Genomic DNA, 18,583 nt, shown 5'->3' with positions numbered 1-18,583 from the left:
AAAGGGAGACTTTTGTTATTAGAATAATTGTCCCGTCACATGTGTGAAAATTTTCATCACTTTCCCCCATCCCTTTTCCCCTCTAAGGTGCCTCCACCCAGAATTCCAACACAGTGGAGCCAGAGAAGCAGGTGGACAACACGGTGAAGATGGCCGGTGTGATCGCTGGCCTGCTCATGTTCATCATCATCCTCCTGGGGGTGATGCTCACCATCAAAAGAAGGTGAGTCACTCTCACCCCCCCTTCAGGTTATGCTGACCCCGGGTGACCCAGCACCACCAGGAGGCCAGGGCACCGCTCTATCATTGTCAGCAGGAATTTTCCAATATGACAATAAAGTCCCTGAAAAATATGTGGGCCAGTTGTGGCTCCTTTTGCTGTGTATGAGGGGTGTGTGTGTGTGTGTGTGTGTGTGTGTGTGTGTGTGTCTCCTTTTGCTGTGTATGAGGTGTGTGTGTATGTGTGTGTGTGTGTGTGTGTGTGTGTGTGTGTGTGTGTGAGTTGCCTGGCTGGCAAGTTTCTTACATCAACAGTGACTCTGATGGCCACCTTAATGTGCCATGAGATTCTGTGTAGCATGAAACAAGTCTTCTCAGAGATGACTACTCTGTGTGATTAAGTGATGTCTTCGAGGGGAGTGGGGAGCCCCCAAAACAAAGATAAAAAGTATAGTTTCAGGTGAGTTGTGCTTCATCTTTCCACCTGCATTTTTCTCTCACATATACTGTCAAGTAGCATCCCCACCCCCCACCCCATGCTGTTCCCAAAGCCTCCTGAAGTGGTGACAGTCCTGGGGACTCTCCTTCACCAAGGTCCTTCCTGCTCCAAGTCGTACTACACCTTCACAGACAGTTGTTGCTGCTTGTCATCTGTCATCAAGATATCTCCCTGGCACCTGTGGCCAGCTAATACTGTGTAAATTTTTCTTCCAAGTCAGTTCATATCCATTCCTTATTCCCAAGGCTTTCTGCCTCAGTGTCTCTTTAAGACCAGTTCACAAGCTTGAGGAGAACCCAAGAGAATGTTTAAAAAATAAAGGCAGGCTGGAGAGACTGCTTAGCAGTTAAAGCCAAGGATGCATGTTTGACTCTCCAGGCCCCACATAAGCCAGACGCACTAAAGGACACAAGCTCACAAGGTCACACATGCGCACAAGGGGGAGGACTTGTCTGGAGTTCAAGTGCAGTGGCTGGAGGCCCAAGTGTGCCAGTCCTCTCACACACAGTCTCTCTCTCACACACACACATAAAAATGGCCAGTCTTTTGAGCTTGCCTCAAAATAAATATAAATAAATAAATAAACCACCAAGGCTGAGTGTGAGCACTGTCCTTAGAGTTCAGTGTGTATTCCTCTATATAGGAGGACCTCCCTACCACCCCTTCTTTGCCCCTACCTTTTACGACATCGCCACACTTACTTCCCATCTCTGTGTCTTCTCAGTTTTATTACAAGGCTCCAGAATTGGTCTCCACCTCACCACTTCTCAGTCTAGCAGAGCCAGCAAAGCAGTTTCCATGCTACAGTAACAAGGGCTGCCACATGCGCCTTCCACAAGGAAAACAGCCTTTTACAGTGTTAGCTAAAGATCTCCCTCATCCTGAAGCTCATGGCTTGGTGCACAGGGCTCAGGTCAACCCCAAGAACAAAGGCCCAGTGTGAATGGTTCCCATCTGCAGAATAAAAGATGCTTGTGAAGCTTGTCTCCCACCAGAACAAAGAAACCAAATGCCTCCAAAGGCTGATTTCAGCTTGTCCTTAATGAACCACATGAATATGAATAAGCAAAGCATTTTAAAGGGGAGAGGGAAAAGGGCAACAAAAATTATATGAAACACCATAATGAAACTTAATTCTTTGAAGCATATATGTAATAGCAGTGTCCCCATTTCCCTCCATCATTGATTCTGAAATTCTAGGGTTCCCAGCATACTTGAGTCCAGTGCTCTCTCAGTAATATAGGCACCAGAAGGGCCTTATGTGTGTCTCTCTTATGGCCCTCCTTTGTGCCAACCAGCCTTTCTGACCAGGATATCTTCTTGCTAGAATGTTGCCCTTTCTTTTGTCTAAACCGTCATTTCTCTCTTCAACTACCCAGTGGAATAGTTTAAGAATTAAGGTCCTCATGGGGCGTGGTGGTGCATGTCTTTAATCCCAGCACTTGGGAGACAGAGGTAGGAGGATGACCATGAGTTTGAGGCCACCCTGAAACTACATGGTGAATTCCAGATCAGCCTGGGCTAATAAAGCAAGATGCTACCTCACCCCCCCACCCCCCCAAAAAAAGTTAAAGCTCTCATCCAGTTATTGAGTTTCCTTCTGGATAAACTAGGATAAAGGGAAAGTCCCATGGGGAACTAGGAGGCCTCAAAAGGCTAAAGACAGCACTATATTGTCTCACCATCAGCAACATCATCAATTAAAAAAAAGTGGCACAGTGACTAGTAAGCTGTTATTGTGTGAGGAGAAGCAGGAGCTTCATTGTCTCAGACGGCAGTAAGCACACCTCAGACATAAGATCTCTGACAAGCTTCTTTGCATTGCAGATGCATTACAGGCAGAGGTGAGTCTGGGATTGTCTACCTGGAAAAAGTGGCCAATTTAATGGAATTGAACATCTCTTTGATAGACCTAAAATTTTCTCATTCTTTGTCACTGATTTGTAAGTCAGATATGCTCTTCCAATTTTGCTCTTTCTAAAGCCTGGCTTAAACCACGTCACTATCATCTGTGAGCTTGTGAAAAAAAAATTCACTTCCTTCTCAACAGCTATTTCTGAAATGTGTGAGTTTCAGTGAGGGAGGGAAGGGCTTTCTGTTTCTAGCGGGGTAGCAAGTATAGTCTCTCGTGCAGTTTTAGCCTCTTCTGAGAGTCTTTATTAACCCTCTTGTCTATAAAACTGTTTGTCAGACCCGACTAACAGGAGTCACATGATCACCATTTCAAACCTAAAGGCAACATTCATATACTGTGGCTGTGTGTGGGATAGAGATGCTGATCTGTGTTTACATATGCAATGCACAGTCATTTGTCTAGAAGTTGATAATAATTTGCAGATGGATGTTAGGAGTGGATAGTAGGACTGAGAAAGGGGAGAGAGGAGAAGAGAGGAGGGGAGGAGAAGGGAAAGAAGAAGAGAGGAGATTAAACATAAACCTGTGGTCTTTCTACTACCTACAGTGTGTTCCTATGTCTAGAGATGCCTCAAGGACAGTGAAGGACATGGTGAAGTCCTTCATTTCTGTAGACCTCTACTGACCACAACCCCATATATAGGCATAGGAAACATTAACCAATTTAGTCTGCTACTAACCATCTGGTAGCCATAGTGCAAATCATAGCAACTAAAAGGAAGAAGTATTAAAGGAAAAGAAACCCCTAAATGATAAACAGATCACCCCAGCTCAGGAACCTGGACCAGTATCACGTCAGTGACTCCACAACATCTACAGTTCCAGGATCCAGGAGTTCTCAGAAGCCAACACTTTCTATACTCCCTTTTCTGGCTTCAGCTGGCTGGGGTCTCATCCATGCCCTCCACAGTTGTGGGTACAGTGACTATTTTTTCTGCTACCTGTGTCTTTAAGGAGTCTGAAGTCTATCTCAGAGCCTCCCTAAAGGTATATCCACAGATGTTTCCATGAACATAATGTCCCTAATCTCTCTTTCTCTCTCTCAAGAGTTTGCCGTCATTGGCCTTAAGGCTCTCTTACCATTCTCCAAAGAGTCTGTCTTCCTGCTACAGGTTTCTTTTTATGACACAGAATTAAAAAGCAGGCAAGCAAAGTGCTTGAGGTGTGGAGGATGAAAGAAAGTACTTACTAGCAGAAACTAAATTAATTTACATTCAGCTAACCCAAGAAAAGAGAGGAGAGGAGAGGAGAGAAAATGGGTGGGGGATAAATAAAACTTAAGGGTTGCTTTGTTGTTTATAGATTTGTTTTATGGGGGAGAGAGTCTTGAGAGCTAAAAGGCAAATCATGATGCTGGTGGGCCATTAAAATATTCTCTTATTAGTGTGCCAAAAATTCAAACTGTAGAATTGTTAAACTATTAAATCCCTTGGTTATTTGGATTGGTCATGGAATGTGGGACTGTACATAGTCTACAATACATGAAGATACACAGATTGTATAAATAATATGAGAAGGGAATCTGGAGCTCTCCTTGGTTACACTTAATTTCCAGTATAGTTTTGTCCAGGTGAATACAAATATACATCTTTATGCTGTTAGTTAATGTCTCCATCTTTTGCCCTTGGATCTACCAATCACATCTAAATCTCAGAATGTTCTAGAATGGCTATCACATGCTATTTTACAGTAACACATTATTTTCTTCTAATGAGCCATGCTGAGTCCTGACATGGAGAAACCCTCATTACTAACTCTTCACTGTAGCTGAGTTTAATTCACCCCTTACTTGCTCCCCTTAGAAAGCCTCCTCCAAAGAAATGGACAAGCCAGGGATTTCAGTCCACCTTTATGTTTCCTTAGTTTAATAGTGTAGGATACTGGTTACTTTCAATCCAAATTAAAATAGAAACCAGGGTTAGAGAGATGGATTAGTGGTTAAGGTGCTTGCCTTTAAAGCCTAAGGTCCTAGATTGGATTCCCCAGAACCCACGTAAGCCACATGCACATGGTGGCACATGAATCTCTCCCTCCCTGCAACACTGTCTCAAATAAATAAATGAAAGCTGGTATAACAGGTCTGCATCTCAGAGATCAGGATCTTAGGAAGCAGCCCTGAACTGTTCTAAGTATCAGCTCTTATAGGAAATAACCACATGATGTTTATAGTAAAAACAGGATGGACGTTAAACCACAAAGTTACATATTGTTAAACAAGTGGGGTATTATAAGAAGTCACAAGGTTACATAGGTGGAACTGAGGCAATAAACATTCTTATGTTATGTTATGCAAAGATATTTAGAAACAAAGAGATACAGAGAGGTCATGGTATATTATACAGAGGGATTATCCCATTCCTTAGGTAAGAGTAAACACCTGCATTGCACCGAGGGAATCATCCCATTCCTTTCACATTCCATTTTCTACTTCACCCTCTGACATGATACTAAGTCAAATCCTTAACTCGTGAAGAATGGTGTCTAGAGTGTTTTCATCTAAGGGGGATGTATTGTAACTGCAATACCATGAGTTTAACAGAATTTATTCTATTCTTTATATGTCTACTTAGAGCATTAATAATGCAGTGTCCTATATAAGGCCTAAGAGCAGTAGTATCAGGGAGTCAGCAATAGAAGACACAGGGGAAGTTAGCCATGGAGACCAAATAACATGGACTGAAACCAATTACTAGTGGCTTGTCTCTGAAGTTCTCTTTCTCTGAGATTTTCTCTAACTAAAGCCAGTGCATTTCAGATTATTCGCGACTGATTGGCATAAAAGCAACAAGTTTTACCTTGTTTTTTACCAAGTTTTACCCTTGTTTCATAAAAAGTAAGTCTAATCCTCTTCCATTTTGTTCCCTCCACTTTCACAGCCATTGGAATGGTTAGGATAACCTGGTGAGGGCCCTTTCAACATCCCAAGACCTTGTCTCTTGATTTGACCTCTGTTGCCAAGCTGAAAGGGATGGGGGCAAACAGAGTATATCTGAAAAGCAGTCTTGATTGCTGGAACAATGGGCTCCTGGAATCTTTGTAAGATTTGGATAGAAAGAAGTCTTTCCTTAATAAAGTCAGTTATCTGTTCAAGACTCATCCAGGGCAGGATAGGGGAAAGGGGCTTCATACATAATTTTTTTTGTTCATTTTTATTTATTTATTTGAGAGTGACAGATAGAGAGAGGAACAGGCAGGTAGAGAAAGAGAGAGGGAGAGAGAGAGAGAGAGAGAGAGAGAGAGAGAGAGAGAGAATGGGCACGTCAGGGCCTCCAGCCACTACAAACGAACTCCAGATGCGTGCGCCCCCTTGTGCATCTGGCTAACCTGGGTCCTGCGGAATCGAGCCTTGAATCAGGGTCCTTAGGCTTCACAGGCAAGTGCTTAACCGCTAAACCATCTCTCCAGCCCTCCATACATAATTTTAAATGGAGTAATTCCTTTTACATAACGGGTACACCTGGCCCTTAACAGGGTGAAGGGAAGGAGTTCCATCCATCCTTCACCAGTCTCTAAGGTTAATTTAGTTAAAGTGTCCTTCAAGGTTTGATTTATCCTTTCTACCTGTCCTGAACTTTGGGGATGATAAGCGCAATGTAATTTCCAATTAATCCCCAATGTCTTGGTCAATTCCCTAATGATTTTTGACACAAAGGCAGGCCCATTATCTGATCTTATCCTGAGGCACAATCCATAGTGAGGAATTATCTCCTCTAACAATTTCTTAGTCACTATTCGGGCTGTCTTAGACATGGTCAGGAAAGCTTCCACCCATCCTGAAGAGGTGTCAACATAAACAAGTAAATATTTATATCCATACTGAACTGGCTTTACCTCTGTGAGATCAACTTCATGTTATCTACCTGGCTTTGTTCCCTGCTCTCTCGCCTCCATAGGTGGTACCTTACCAGAGGAGGCATTTGTCTGTTGGCAAGCCTGATAGTGGGTGGTGATGTCCATTTTTTGTTTGTTTGTTTGTTTGTTTGAAGTAAGCAAAGCATAGACTAGGAAACAGGATGCTGAGATTCAGATGCCACTTTTATTCTTTGAGCTAATTTTTTTCCCTCAGTTTTGCTAAATTCTGTTCTTGGACATGAATAAAAGAGTCTGAAATTTCTCTTCACCTACAAAAACGTTTTACCTCTCTTTAACCTTCCATACTGAGACCCTCCAAGCTATGCTCGCTTCAGCAGCACATATACTGAGACCCCCCCAAGCAGGATTTCTATGTGTGACCCCTCACCAGGGTCTTCTCTGCACGTAGCTGCTGTGCCACACGCACAAGTCTTCATCTGTGTGTTTAGCACACTACCTGGTGTTGGTTACTGCTGGGCTGAGAGTAGAAATGGCCTGTTCCCAATCTCGTGTTGACAACTCACTGGCAGGTAGCACCCTCTGCCTTATTTGTCTAACAAATGGGGTTTCATCATTCTGGCCTCTTCTGAAAATGCATCTTTACATTCTCTTGGCTTATCTTCTCACCATCTCTCTTCCTGGGACAGACTCCTAGGGTATGTGTCTCCTCGTGGGTCTCCTCAATTCTAATCCATACATCCGTTCCCTCACACGGGGTGATATACCAGAAGTGGTGTTTGTCCTCCATAGCCTGTTGTTTAAAATGCTCCCAATAGCTTCTCCCAATAACAGTGGCTGATGGAGTAGGAGTGAGGGGAAAGTACATGTTCTACGCATCCAGGAGACCATCAGTATGCCATTCCACCGAATCACAGTGATTCCTGTAGTCTCCTAATGCCACTCCTATATTTTAATTCATGAACTTCCCTCTTTGTTCAATGGTTCTGTTCCTCAGCTCCATATAAACAGTTATTACTTCTGTAAAGGTCAAATTCTGAAGTCACTTTCTCCAATAAACCTTTCCTGACCTTCAGTCTAGACACTCTCTTCATCATCTGGATCTCCTCCGTGAGGCTCCAAGTTATATTCTGTGGTGCTTTGGTCATCTGTTCTCACATCTTCTTTCTTCTCTCCTCCACTGGACTATTACTCTCTACTCTGACTCATCATTACCTCAAATGTGCCTTGCAGATACTGGGAAATCCCTAAAAACATTCTAAATGGAATAGTCTAGTGGCATTAAGACTGATGGGGCCCTGGACCAGCACTCATTTCTTACAGAAGAAAGCATCATTTAAATATAGACCCAAATATAAATTCCTTATATAAGCCTCTTGAATTAATGGTATGCCAAGTCCCGGGATAGTGGGTAATAAGAGTGAAGGGCAGTGTGTAAAAGATTCATGGTCTGTGAATCTAGGAAATGCATTGTCTAGTCAGATAAATAGATAAATAAATAAATAAACCCCAAATTCCACTGAGTAATCAGGAAAGCACAACTACTCCTGGGCCAGCTAAAAGAGACCATGCACGTTATTAGGGTATAGTATGCTACAGGTCAGGAAACTGAAACACATAGAGTTTAAGGAAATTGCCCAAAATCAAATGATCAATATGTGCCACTGGTTGGATCTCAAACTTGGACACTGTGATGATAGAGTTGGCAGTCTTCAACACCGTGCAACCTGGATGGAATATAAAATAGAGCCTGCAGGCATGAGAAATTGTATGGCATAACTTTGAGTGGCTCACTGAAGTAAGAAAATACTCCAAATAAAATACGTTATCTTCTTCTCACCCCATCTTAAATTGCTTCTGACCATGTTCCCTAAAAAGGAGTCTTCCCCCTTTTGTGTGTACTCAGTTAAGCAGCTACCCCAGCCAGACACATGGAAGTCAGTGTGCTCAAACTTCATCACCTATTGAGTGGTGTCTTAATCACCCTTCACATTCACCTCTTGTTTCTCAGTCCTTTGGTCATTGTGAAGGAGGTCCCCCACATCCCTTGCCTTGAGTATTGAAATTTCTATGACCGCTGTCCTTCCCGTAGGTCTTTCTCTTTACACTGCTGCCAGAAATCAGCCATCTCGAACAAATATTTGGCCACTTGGCTTCTTAGGTTCCATCTAACCTGAGAATACCCACCACCTACAAGCCTGGCTTCTTTGTGACTTTCTAATTCAAGCATCACAGATTCTAGTTCATCTTGCCTTCATCCACTGCCCCACCACCACTCCTCCAGTGAGATGTATAACCCCACATCTCCCTGTGTTTTTGTGTCAAACCGCTCATCATTCCAGAAGACAATTTCTTATATAAGATTGCCTCAATTATAATATCTGCCCTGCCACTTACCAAATATGTAAACCTGGAGAAATTATTTCTTTGAGCCTCACTTTCCCTACCAGTCAAATGAAGATAATAATGCTTCATAGGGTTATTGGAAGGATTAAGTGAAATAGTCAACACAAGCTACTTAGTATCGGGTGCATAAGTGATGGCCTACTATTTAAGTGGTGCTATCATTATCATCTTGATCATTTGATTTTGGGCAATTTCCTTGAACTCTATGTGTTTCAGTTTTCTGACCTGTATCATCAGCCACCTGAAAAGTTGATTGTCCAGGATATGGTTATCAAGTTTGGGGTCATTTCCACCTCCTCCAAAACACAGCTGTTTTTGAATTTAGGATTTTTGCTTTCATGTAATATTACCTGCAGTATCATTGTATCCTTATAAATTTAGACCTATGGCTGGAGATATGGCTTAGCAGTTAAGGCACTTGCCTGCAAAGCCAAAGGACCCAAGTTTGACACCCCAGAACCCACATAAGCCAGACACACAAGGGGCACACACATCTGGCATTCATTTGCAGTGGCTTGAGGCCTTGGCATGCCCATGCCCACTCTCTCATGCTCTCTCTCTGTCTCTATCTGCCTATTTCTATACCTCTCTCTCTCTCTCAAATAAATAAATTAAAATATTTTTTAAAAATTTAGACCTATAATAAATCTTCTTTAAGGCTTAGAAGAAAACACACACACACATGCAAACTGTGCTTTGTTCACAAAGTAAAGACCCATGAAATTTCCCTGTAAGACTGTCCAGTGTGGTAGAGAAAAGATTTCCATTAATAGCAGGTAGTCAGTAGCATCATTCTAGGAGTTTCCATAATACCAGGCAGAGATAACACTAATGTTGGTAATCTCCAAAGATACATAACACCTTTGGTCTACTGAGAAGTGACTGTTAAAGCCACGAATTCTACTAAAAGTAACTGACAATATGTGTTCGTGAGGAAGATTAAGAGCTAAGGCATGCGGCATAGCCAGGCTGGGCCAATACTAATGACCTGTTTTCCTACTTGGTTGAAGGTAGCACAGACAACATGGAAGTCAAGAGTATAAGCTTTAGAGCCATGATGTCATCAAATCCAGTTACTATCTGTATGGTCTTTCCCTGATTTTCCTCCATTTCTTTGTATATAAAGTGATTATGCTCCTATCTCTTTGGACAGCTGTAAAATACACGAATGTGTAATAGGTTTTCAGAATAATGTCTGGCATGTAAGTGTTTGATTATACTTTATTACTGTTTGCATTATCCTCAAAGAAGTCTATCCTTTTTTCTTGGTGACCAAACTAAAAAGCAGCAAGCCTTATATCTGTGGACAATGTGGGGATATAAACCACCTGTTATCCATCATTAGTAAATCTCAAGTGTATATTAATGTTACCTAATAGTAATTTGTATTAATGTAATGTCTATAAAATACTGTGGATAGATAGATAGATCATATCTACTTTGAATTACCTTGATTAATACACAATCTAATGTTAATGGTGATGAGAACTCTTAGGGCAGGTAATTACTTCCCTGATGCTTAAAGTGGAAGAACAGAGACTCAGTTGAGTGATCTGCTTACAACCGTGCAATGCACAAGTGTCAGTGATGGGATGCTCAAACTCTTATTTCTACTCCACATAGCTTTCTGAGTTGCCTGTCGTCTACAGCAGCCACTTGTTACATGGATCAGGAAACAGAGGTCTGAGGTAAAGACTACTTGCTCAAGATGTCACAGTGAGCAAGGCAAGGAGCTGAGGGCAGAACACTGAGCTCCAGGGTCTCAGCCCGGTGTTCTTGAAAATATGCAGAATGATTAGTTTGTTTGTGTTCCTATAACAACATGCCTGAGATTGAGTAATTTATAAAGAACAGAAACATACCCAACACAGTTCTGGAGTGTAGGAGAGGCCAGAGCACGGTGCCAGCGCCTGCTCGGCTTCAAGGGAGAGCCTCGTTGCTGTGTCATCACATGGTGAGACAGAGCAAGAGTGTTGGCTTGGGTCTTTTTCTTAGAAAGTCCCCAGTTCTATTGTGGGGACCCTACCCTAATGTCTTTATTGGATGTGACGTACTTACCAAGGCCTTCACTTCTAACAATATTAATATATGAATCTAGAGATCAATTTCTAACCTGAATTTCAAAGGAGACATTCAAACCATGGCCAGAGATATTTGTATTTCGAGTTTTCTGCCTCCAAGGGACAACACTTTCTGGCCTGGGACCAGCCATCACTGAATCAGAGAAGCCATCTTCTTACAGTACCAACCTGTACAGTGAGTGAATGGGGGCTTGATGAGTTGCTGTGAGATTATCCAATTTCCATCCAACACAGATCCAAGTTTTTTACTCTTACCGCCCAGGGTCACTGTGTATTTGGCCTAAGATAGTGAAGTATTCTGGGTCACAAGATCTTGCTGAGCTGTGGTACATTTTCCCCAGTTTGGCCTCCTAAGGAAGCATGAGTTTCCATGGCTTCTGACTCTCGGGGTCACTTTTCTTCTGAGACTTTAAACTTACTGGACTGGACTTTGCCAGTAGTTATGAGGAAACCCAGAAGCAGACTTGGTTGAGGTTTTGAACCATTTCCTTCTTGAAAGGTGGGAATTTGGCTCCCTGAATATGTGTTCACACCCCTATGGTCATAAAGACTGTGTCTTCCTATGGCAAGAAAATGGGATAATTATTACAATTAATCAAATAATTCAAGAGGGGAGGAAACTATTCTTGCTTTCTCAGATGGATATTTGGGAACCTGTGTTTTCTGGTAATTTTTCTCAATCCTCAAATGTATCGCTTGCTGTCAGTGTAGCAGGATCTGTTGCAAAATAAAAGCATCCATATTTATTTTCCAACAACGTAAGACATATTGCAATAAAGGGAGTATCATGAACTTATATGAGGTTTGCAACTGCTCAGAGCAAATAGGCACATTAGGATGAGATTGAAGGCAGCAAGTTTTCAAGCTTTCTTTTATCGAAAGGACTCCTTCGCCATGTGAAATTTTCGATGAAACTCCAATTTGTGAGACCGGTGAAAGTGGAGATGCTGCAACTTTGTTGGAAAGTGGTGGATAAGTAGCACCATCTTCTCACGTTCTTCCTTCCGCATTGCAACGAAGCTGTTCTGTTGAACTCCTGGAAATGTAACTGGAAACTTCCTAATCCAGTTTGACGCCTCTAAGCACAGGAGAGAACAAGACTTGGATTCAGTCGACACCGAGTGCTAGAACGCTTCCTTCTCAGCCCTTTCATGAGGTTCAACTTTGCCCTGGTTCTGCTATGTAAGAAATGATCCCAAAATATAATTATGTGAAGAGTTAAAATTCTTTGTTATTTTCATGGGTCTTCATTTGAGGCTGTGCTAAAAAGGAGTGGCCAGTTTCTGGTCTTCGCTGGGATAACTCGGATGACTTGGGCTGGAATAGCTAAGTGTTATCTAGACATTGCTCTCTTTAAGTAGCCTCAGGAGCTCTCCACATGATCTTTCCATCTGGTGGCCTCAGGGAAGTTGGATTTCTTACTATGACCTAGGCTTCCAAAAGACAGCTCCAGGCAGAGCTACAAGGCTTCTTTTGTAAAACATAGCTTGCAGATTCAAGAAAACAACTTACCACATTCTCTTGTTTACACAGGGCTATCTGTGGTGCAGAATGGGGAGAGGGACACTACACAGGGGCCTAAGAAGGGAAGTGTGGATCACTGGAGAGCCAGCATACTGGCTGCATATTTCCTTGGCCTTTCTAAATCAAGTTGGATGAGATTTGGCCTGAAGGAGAAATTATCCAAAGAGTTACTTTGTTGTTGCTTGGATCCTAGGAACACTAATATGTGGAAAATGGTAGACTAATTCTAGGATAGCACAGAAAGCTGATCCAAGACCAAAACCAAAAAAAATCCATAATCATAAGGAAGTTTGTTGGCTTTATTTGGCCATAAGAATAAACTTTCAATGACAAAAGTTACCATAAAACTTAGCTTCCTCTTCACAAGGTCTCCCTGTCCCAGGAGAGGACTTTTTGTTTTTTTCCACTTCTTCTGGCATTGGAAGTAGTTGATAAGGAGAGAAACTCCTTCTCTTTGAGCGTAGGGATGCTGAAATAATGTGTGCATTTCTAAGAATCGAGATTTCAGATAAATCTAATTCTTGTTTGTTTGTCTTTTCTTTTCCCCCTCTTTTTGGACATTTCCTTCATCCGACTGCCCATCAATAAATAGAAGAAATGCTTATTCCTACTCCTATTACTTGTAAGTATCGAGCTGGTGTTAACTGCTGTGTGCCCTGTAAGGGAACCTGTAGCATGCATTTCCTGCACCAACCAGTCATCTGTGAGATTCCCACGTCCACTTCTGTCTGATCATCTGTCATTTGAAAGATTTTATTTTGTGTAGATGCTTTTCCATCTGCAAATGCGCTGTTACTGTTTGAGTCTGTTTTGTTTCTGCCATCTTAGTTTTCCATCCTTTATTTTATGTTATTTTAGTTTTAGAGATGTGAGATTTGGTTTCTCCTTTGCAAGTATATTTTTCTAGTTAGGAGTCCCTAACTTCCACCAAGACAAGGGCCTAATCTTCCTGGGGACTTGTGCACACAAGACAGAGTCACAGATTTCAGGAACTTCCGACTTCATTTGTAACGCCTCAGTGAATGAATAGTCGTGGGGCCTTAAGAGTTAGTGTCTGTTACCATGGTATCTGGAAGACTACAGGGAATTTGGATTTTATCTCGACCCATCTCATAGGTGATAGAAGCATCCCAGATCTCTACTTCAGGAGAAAATTATCTGTTTGGTGTTTAGCATTAGTTATCTTAACTTACCTTATGTTTTTATTTTCAGTTAAACATGGCTGTTGGCTCATAAACTGTTTTACATTTACTAAACAAAGGTGCAGTTTTAAAATATTTTTAAATTTTATTTATTTATCTGAGAGAGATATAAAGAGAGAGAGAGAGAGAGAGAGAGAGAGAGAGAATGTGCAAATGAACTCCAAATGCATGCACCATCTTGTGCATCTCACTTTACGTGAGTGCTGGGGAATTGAACCTGAGTTCTTTGGCTTTGTAGGCAAGCGCTTTAACTGCCAAGCCATCTCTTCAGTCCTAAGGTTCTTTTTTTCCTTTGATAAAGAGACTTTCCAAAACATGAGGGTAAAGGAGGAAAATTCTATACAATAGGTCTTTGGTGATGAAAACTTAGAAGACACTGAAATAGCCCTTCATTCCCAGTAAACATTTTCTGGTTTTAGAAATTGAGGTTCGGAGAGAAGTTTGTGACTCAGCACACACTCAGATAGCAAAGCAATAGGATTAAAATTCAGAATGGTGCTCATTTTGGCAGCACATATACTAAAATTGGAACGATACAGAGAAGATTAGCATGGCCCCTGTGCAAGGATGACAGGCAAATTCATGAAGCATTCCATATTTTTTGTTTAAAGAAAGAAACTAAAAGTGCCATGCTCCTGGTAAAAGGTATTGCCCTCCACTCTGTCTGCACTTACTCTTGGCAAGCCCAGTATTTTGAGAGCTACTTGCCTGCAAGTGACCGTCTGCTAAAACTTTAAAAGGTAGAGATGGAGCCAATAAAGTGGCTGCTCTGTCCATCTGCACAGCTAGTACCAAGCCATGAGCATGCAGTATTTATATAGGGCCCAGTGAAAACCATCACAAGTACAGAAAATTCTAGAGAATTTGTTTCATCAGTCATTCAACCGACATGCATTGAACATGCACATTATATTCCAGGTAATGACTAGGACCTTGAGCCTCACCCTCATGGTTTCCAAACTTATCTGAAAGACCAGCATAAAAAAAAAAAAAGTGAAATACCAGTTAAATCCATGGATCCTGTAGTGTCCATCTTGTTACGTGTTCAAATCCCATTTCTGTCACTCACTAGTGGTCTGAGGAAGTTTCTAAACTCTTGAAGTATCATTTCTGTGAACACTAATGAATTTGTAATGTACATGTCACTAAGCTGCCACTCGTGACATGCTAGTTTTCTTCCTTTCCCCATTCCGAAAATGGAAGGGATCATGAAGCAATGGTAGCCTCTGAGACTTCCCCTGGTCTTTCAGTTCTAATGGAAACTGTACCGCACAATAGGTGTGGTCGTGCAGTGACCTATCACAAGGTCCGTGCACCTCACTCCCTCCTTTTAGCCAGCACACATACCCCTCTCTTTACATGCAGACTCTGTGCTGTGGTCTGTGACCGGCAATGTGATGGGATCAAAGCTGAGTGAGTGAAAGTAGAGGGCATAGTTATGAAAACACCTGTAGTCCAGGTGTAGTGATAAAGCAAAAGCCTTTTAATTGGGACAAATATATAGGGTTTGATGTCATAGTTTCTAGAACACAAAAACTCGTGACAGTTTTGAGAGGCAGAAGCCTGTGGATGGAATATGGGTTTTCCACAATGATATTCATAATTTTATACTCATCCATCCAAAAGCACCTTGAGTGTCACAAGGAGTATGTCGGTGTCGAGTAATTCTGCAGAGACACTGACGGTGGTTAGGCTTTTCTCTTAAGTGCCATTTCCCCATACTCAGTCTCTAACAAACATTTGCTCAAGAAGATGAATCATTTGAGCATTAAAGGTACTGAAGAGATAAGACATATTTAATTATCTGGACAGGAGGAGAGTGGGGAAAACAACCAGCTAATGCTAGGTTCTTTGTATACGTATTAGCTTCCTAAGTCCTCATCATAGTTCAGCAATGGATGGGAGGGAGAAATGGATTGTCTCAGAAACAGAGACATCTCAGTGGGGGGATGGCTTGGAGCAAAGGGAATAAATTGACTCCAAATAAATAAACTAGGCTGAGAAAGCTGGTGGGATCCCCAAGTAAAACTGTCCTATGGGAACTTAGGGGTTTAGAAGGAGAACTTGGGAGGGAGGTGGATATTTGTAATCTTCCACTGAGGATGACAGGAGAAAGCATAGAGTGGGTGGAGTTAAAAGTTGAGAAGGACCAGGGGAAAACAGAGAACAAATGGATGATGTCCCCAAATGGACCATGAATAGCAATTCGTGAAAGAGACTGGTGGGAGGAAAGCTATAACAGCCAGGGGATAAGGGCATAGCAGAAGATTGTATTAGTTGGCCATATCAGATGAGGCAGAGGACAGGAGGTTGGGATGAGGGGTGAGAGCTGCCACAGCCTGGATGTTCAGACATCAGACATCACTTCAGGTTATGGGGTAAGTAAAGGTAGGGAAGAAAGAGATTGATGATGCTGGAAGTGGGGTAATGATAAAAAGGAAGGTCTGGGGACAAGGTGTTTAGGGACAAGGATAACCATGGAACAGGAATAAAATAATGTTTAGTAAGACCATAAAACTGAGAGAGGCATGGAAGTGGAGAAAAAAAAATACAGAAAGAACATGTTGTCTTCCGTGATCTACAAATTTGAAACCGTACTCCAAGTGCTGGCATGGATGCTAGGTGAGAGTGTTGAGTGCTTATTTCTCAGGGCATGGACCATGACAAGACCCTCTGTTAGTTCCTACGCCTATTACATTTTGAGAAGCACTGAGCTAATCGGAAGTCCAGTTGTCCCACTGTAAAATCAGAAAGACAAGACTCTCCTCATAGAGATAGAGGGAAGCACACGGTCTCTCTAAAAGCCCCCAAATCTTCCATGAATAAACAAAATATCCAATATACTTTGGCTAACCAGTCTCTACAATAAAATCAGTCTTCATGCAATCAAACAACATGTGTGAATTGCCCATTATGTTCTAAGTACACCACACGGTTCTAAGGATTTAGAGATAAGTACAAATAATTTTTTTTTTAAATCCCTACCTCCACATGGAAATTTTTAGTAGGAGAGGTAGAAAACAAATAGTGTATGGAATAAAAAGAAATAGTATGTTAGGCAATTAACAAGCTATGAGAAAATAAATAAAACAGAAAAAGAGAATATCACAAATGAAAGAGATATAAAGGAATTTTTATATCTTCAAATCAAAGAGGCCTTCAAGTGTTCTCCTTCATTGATAGGATCCATATGCAAGGCCAGGTAACCTTAGGCACTCTTTTTCCTTTCTTTCTTTTTTTGTTTTTTATTAATAACATCCATGCTTGTAAATAATAACCCATGGTAATGCCCTCCCTCCCCCACTTTTCCCTATGAAACTCTACTCTCCATCATATCCCCTCCTCCTCTCAATCAGTCTCTCTTTTATTTTGATGTCATCATCTTTTCCTCCTATTATGATGGTCTTGTGTAGGTAGTGTCAGGCATTGTGAGGTCATGGATATCCAGGCTATTTTGTGTCTGGAGGGAGCATGTTGCAAGGAGTCCTACCCTTCCTTTGGCTCTTACATTCTTTCTGCCACCTCTTCCGCAATGTACCCTGAGCCTTGGAAGGTGTGATAGAGATATTGCTGTGCTGAGCACTCCTGTCACTTCTTTCCAGCACCATGATGCCTTCTGAGTCATCCCAAGGTCACTGCCATCTGAAAAGAGACGGTTTTCTACCAAAAGTGAGAGTAGCATAAATATATAGGTATGGAAATTAAGAGAAGTGCTTACTGTGAAGTTTGATGAGCATATATACATTTAGCCAGACAGCAGCAGACATTACATCCCTAGGGCTCATGACTACCCGTTTTAGGTTTTCAGTTATTTTCAGTTTCAGGGATGTATTCCCTCCCATGGAGCAGGGTCTCATTCTCACCCAGGATGACCTGGAACTTGCTCTGTAACCCAGGCTGGCCTTGAACTCATAAAAGTCCTCCACCAGCCTCCCAAGTGCTGGGATTAAAGGTGTGTATCACCATGCCCAGCTCCAAGCATTGTCTATAAGGGGCCAGACAGTAAATATTTTTGGCTGTGTATCTACTCGACTCAGATTTTGTAGCAAGAAAGTAATCATAGGCAATATGTACATGGATAAGTGTGGCTGTATTCCAATGAAGCTGATTAAAAACACATACAAAAAAAATGGGCAATATGCCATAGTTTGCCAATTTCTGTCCTTGCCTTTTGAGAGGAGGGAGAGGATGAGACTCCTTCTGCCTCTTTTGTCTGGTGTTGGCCAGGTAAAGGTAAGCAGAACACCTCCTCTACCAGCTTACAAGGGCTAGAAGTTGAAAGTAACTTCTAGTCAGTCCCTACTGTGTTCCAGACTTAGCAAATGCTTAAAACAAGGTCAGCAAGATTGAAGAGGTCATATTGGTTATGGTTAGATGTTAGGACTCTGGCTGGAAGACATGTCTATATTCTATCCACAGTGTGAAGCAGCAGAGCTAGAGTTTGAAAGGCTCACCTAACCTCCAACCCCTCCCTATTCTTCTCATCAAGCCCTGTCCTTCAGGGGATCGTGTGACTAGAACATATGCTCGAAGAGTTCTCAGCCAGGCTGTGGGAGGCAGGATTCAAATGCAAGTCTGTCTGCCTACAGACCTCACTCCTATGCTCAGTCATCCCACCTTGATGGTACCTAAATGGGGCTGAGAAGGAGGAGGGCTTTAGGACCTTCATGCCTATGCTTTCTTAAGAATTGGCCTGGACTCTTCATGTTACGGTGTACAGGGAACATGGAAAGATAGAGGTATCCTAGGGGTTGGTTGTGTGAGAACTGAACAAGAATGCTTTCTTTGCCGGGCGTGGCGGTGCACACCTTTAATCCCAGCACTCGGGAGGCAGAGGTAGGAGGATCGCCGTGAGTTCAAGGCCACCCTGAGACTACAGAGTTAATTCCAGGTCAGCCTGGACCAGAGTGAGACCCTACCTTGAAAAA

At 42.1% G+C, this 18,583-nt stretch overlaps 1 protein-coding gene and 1 non-coding gene across 6 annotated transcripts in view; both read left to right on the top strand.

Moving 5' to 3' along the window:
* Ptprt (protein tyrosine phosphatase receptor type T) overlaps positions 1–18,583 on the top strand; it is a 1,232,244-nt gene that overhangs the window by 1,055,745 nt on the left and 157,916 nt on the right. For all 5 annotated transcript variants that reach the window (XM_045155759.1, XM_045155757.1, XM_045155760.1 and 2 more), the window contains exons 14-15: positions 88–223; positions 13,046–13,075. In XM_045155759.1, the coding sequence (XP_045011694.1) occupies positions 88–223; positions 13,046–13,075 (166 nt within the window). The remainder of the gene's footprint in view (positions 1–87; positions 224–13,045; positions 13,076–18,583) is intronic.
* LOC123463047 lies at positions 14,151–14,257 on the top strand. The gene has a single exon (XR_006638659.1). It is a non-coding gene; the product is annotated as a U6 spliceosomal RNA (small nuclear RNA).

Source organism: Jaculus jaculus, chromosome 8 (assembly GCF_020740685.1).
Source record: "Jaculus jaculus isolate mJacJac1 chromosome 8, mJacJac1.mat.Y.cur, whole genome shotgun sequence".
Taxonomy (NCBI): Eukaryota; Metazoa; Chordata; class Mammalia; order Rodentia; family Dipodidae; genus Jaculus; species Jaculus jaculus.
Note: the sequence above shows the minus strand (reverse complement) of the source record. Positions and strands in the feature narration are given on the sequence as shown.